This window comes from Coptis chinensis, chromosome 7 (genome assembly GCF_015680905.1).
Source record: "Coptis chinensis isolate HL-2020 chromosome 7, ASM1568090v1, whole genome shotgun sequence".
NCBI classification, from domain to species: domain Eukaryota; kingdom Viridiplantae; phylum Streptophyta; class Magnoliopsida; order Ranunculales; family Ranunculaceae; genus Coptis; species Coptis chinensis.
The window spans coordinates 8,474,514-8,476,959 of record NC_141462.1 but is presented as its reverse complement, the minus strand read 5'-3'; the positions used below and the strand labels follow the sequence as shown (position 1 = coordinate 8,476,959).

Below are 2,446 nucleotides of genomic sequence, written 5' to 3'. Positions count from 1 at the left end.
ACCTTAGAAACCTTTTACCAGTGTTTTTGCCTTGCTTACAAAAAAACGGAGTCATTGTGTTGTTTGACTTACACAACATACATAAGTAGTTCAACCAATGACAGTCTCTCTTCATGTGGTCTATATCAGCATAAAGAAAACAACCCTGTACCCAAAATGCAAAACAAAAAGGGTAAATATCAGTACCTTTATCATTCTTCAAAAAACCCAAATTTCATTGAGATGGTCAAATTCTTTACCTATTTAGATGATTCGCCTTCTTCCCCTCCTCCCATTTCATTGAGATATTGAGAGATCGAGAGATTGTTAGAGTTGAGATATTTGGAGGTTGATCCAACGACTTATACTTCTCCCAACACGTTTTTGTTTTCTACCACTGAGATTGTCCTCGGGTATGGTAGTGAGTGATGATGGATTGATTCATTTTTAAAAAAAATTAAAAAAAAAAGGGTTATATATATATACACGGTCAACGTACGGTTTGACCTAGTCAAATACGTTGACTAACAGATTGAGACAGATTTATTAACGGAGTGTGACTAAAATCAAATATTTAAACTTTGTATGACTAAACTCAAAAGTGCACTATTATAGTGTGATGTACTTACAAAAAGACCCAAAAAAAAAAAGGTTAACTTAGCAAGAACTAAATAATGACAATGAGGCAAGACTTGCTGCTGAATTTTTTCTCTTAAGATCAAGATTCCTCAAAACCTGTTCGCCCAAGGAACCAATTGGATAGGAAAGGAAGATTTTAGAAATTGGAAAAAGAGATAACGTGATTGAGGTCGCTGGTTGACCGTTTTATAGAAATAGTGTATTCGATCACATTGGAAAGAATTAACGTAATTACACATTTTATGGACATCATCACCTTACCATATCAGCAATTAATAACCCATAAAAAGAAGACAAAATAAAATTTTCAATATTGTACGTGTTCTGAGTTTGTTGCAGTTCATCTGGTCTGAGATTTGATTTGTATAAGCAGACTACCTTGTTTGAATTATGTTTTAATATCAAAACAACTAACAGAAGGAAAATTAAAGCTAATTACAATTCAAGAACTATTTTCTTAATTTCCCTATGAAACTAACATTCTTTTGCTTTCTCACTTTCACTGTTAACCATCAAATTCCTCCAAAGGTATCTCCCACTTGCCATGTCGACAAATACATAGAATCCATCTTGAACCACCTGAAAAAAAAAGACATCTATCAAATTCAAGAAAACTGAAAAAAGAAAAGAAAAATAACATAACAATGAAAAGCGTGAGTATGTATATGAATATCTTAACCAACCTTTTTAAAACTGAATTCTTGTTTTTGCTTTGGCAATACTGCGGTTGCATCATTCGACAATACATCATCAACATTGGAAGAAGAAGATCGAACTGTTCTCCATGCTAAATATCCAGCCAACGTCGCAGAAAGGAACACCAAGATAAACCTCAAAGGACACATTCTAGACGACAGAAATCAAACTTTCTAGGATATTTAGTCGTCAAGATCGAGGAGAAGGGAACTTCGGCTAACCCAGCCACAAACGGGAGGGCACGAATCCAATCCTTAGACTACTGGTTGTGGAAAGAGATGTTATTTTCTGTTTTAAAGGCAGTTGAAAATGTATGACGCAGAGTATAGTAAGGTTGTGGTGAAGGAAAAATAGATAAACTAACACTCTTGTTAACTGACCAGCTTGGAGAATGCATGCAAACACTGGTTTTAAAATGTGCATTTCGAGTTTAGAATACACGGATTTAAGTGGACTTCTGTACGCGTCATTGGGTTTGGTTTAGACTTGTTACTGGCATTCAGCTGTGAACAAGTATGAGTGGCAGCTGTTGACAAGGTCAGCCCAAGGAACCAACAACTCGATGTTTGGACAAGGTCAAATGGTCTGTATTAGGTAAGATACTGGATTGGATGGTCATAGGCATATATAGATGATCTAAGGGGTGTGCGGTCGCACCCCTAAAGATTTGTAAAAGTCACATTATGTCTAAGTAATTTGTTAGAAAAATAACTAAACTATAAGGATTTGCACCTCTAAATTTTTTAACAGAAACTCCACTACCGCACCCTAGTTTAATTAATTACTAGGTTGCATATACTTTTGCACCCCATACATTGAATTCTGGTTTCATTCTTGGTCATAGGACTATATTTCTGAAATCTTAGACATCACACCTTCAATGCAATTAGAGCGTTCCGAATACCCGTTGATTCCTAATTAATTATGTTGATTAGTCTCATTTTCCCTCAATTCCTCCCATTAAGACCAATAGAGATTTCAATCAAGGGCTAGACAGTTATACACGCCTACACGGTGGGCGCACAGGGGTGTACCAAGCCTCTTGGGCAGTCTAGATGAAAATATGTCTCACAAAATCCATAGTTTGTTTTTTTTTTATTAGAGGGACTTTGTTTATGAATTGTTTCTACAA

The 2,446-nt window shown here is 35.6% G+C and overlaps 1 protein-coding gene across 1 annotated transcript; it reads right to left on the bottom strand.

Annotated features, from left to right (window-relative positions):
* Nucleotides 1-907: 907 nt before the first annotated feature.
* On the bottom strand, nt 908-1,723 carry LOC147485760 (uncharacterized). The gene is made up of 2 exons (XM_086573972.1): nt 1,302-1,723; nt 908-1,197 (listed from the first exon to the last, which is right to left on the bottom strand). The coding sequence occupies exons 1-2, from the start codon at nt 1,461-1,463 to the stop codon at nt 1,093-1,095; spliced, it is 267 nt and encodes an 88-aa protein (XP_086430098.1). The 5' UTR covers nt 1,464-1,723; the 3' UTR covers nt 908-1,092.
* Between the last annotated feature and the right edge of the window lie 723 nt (nt 1,724-2,446).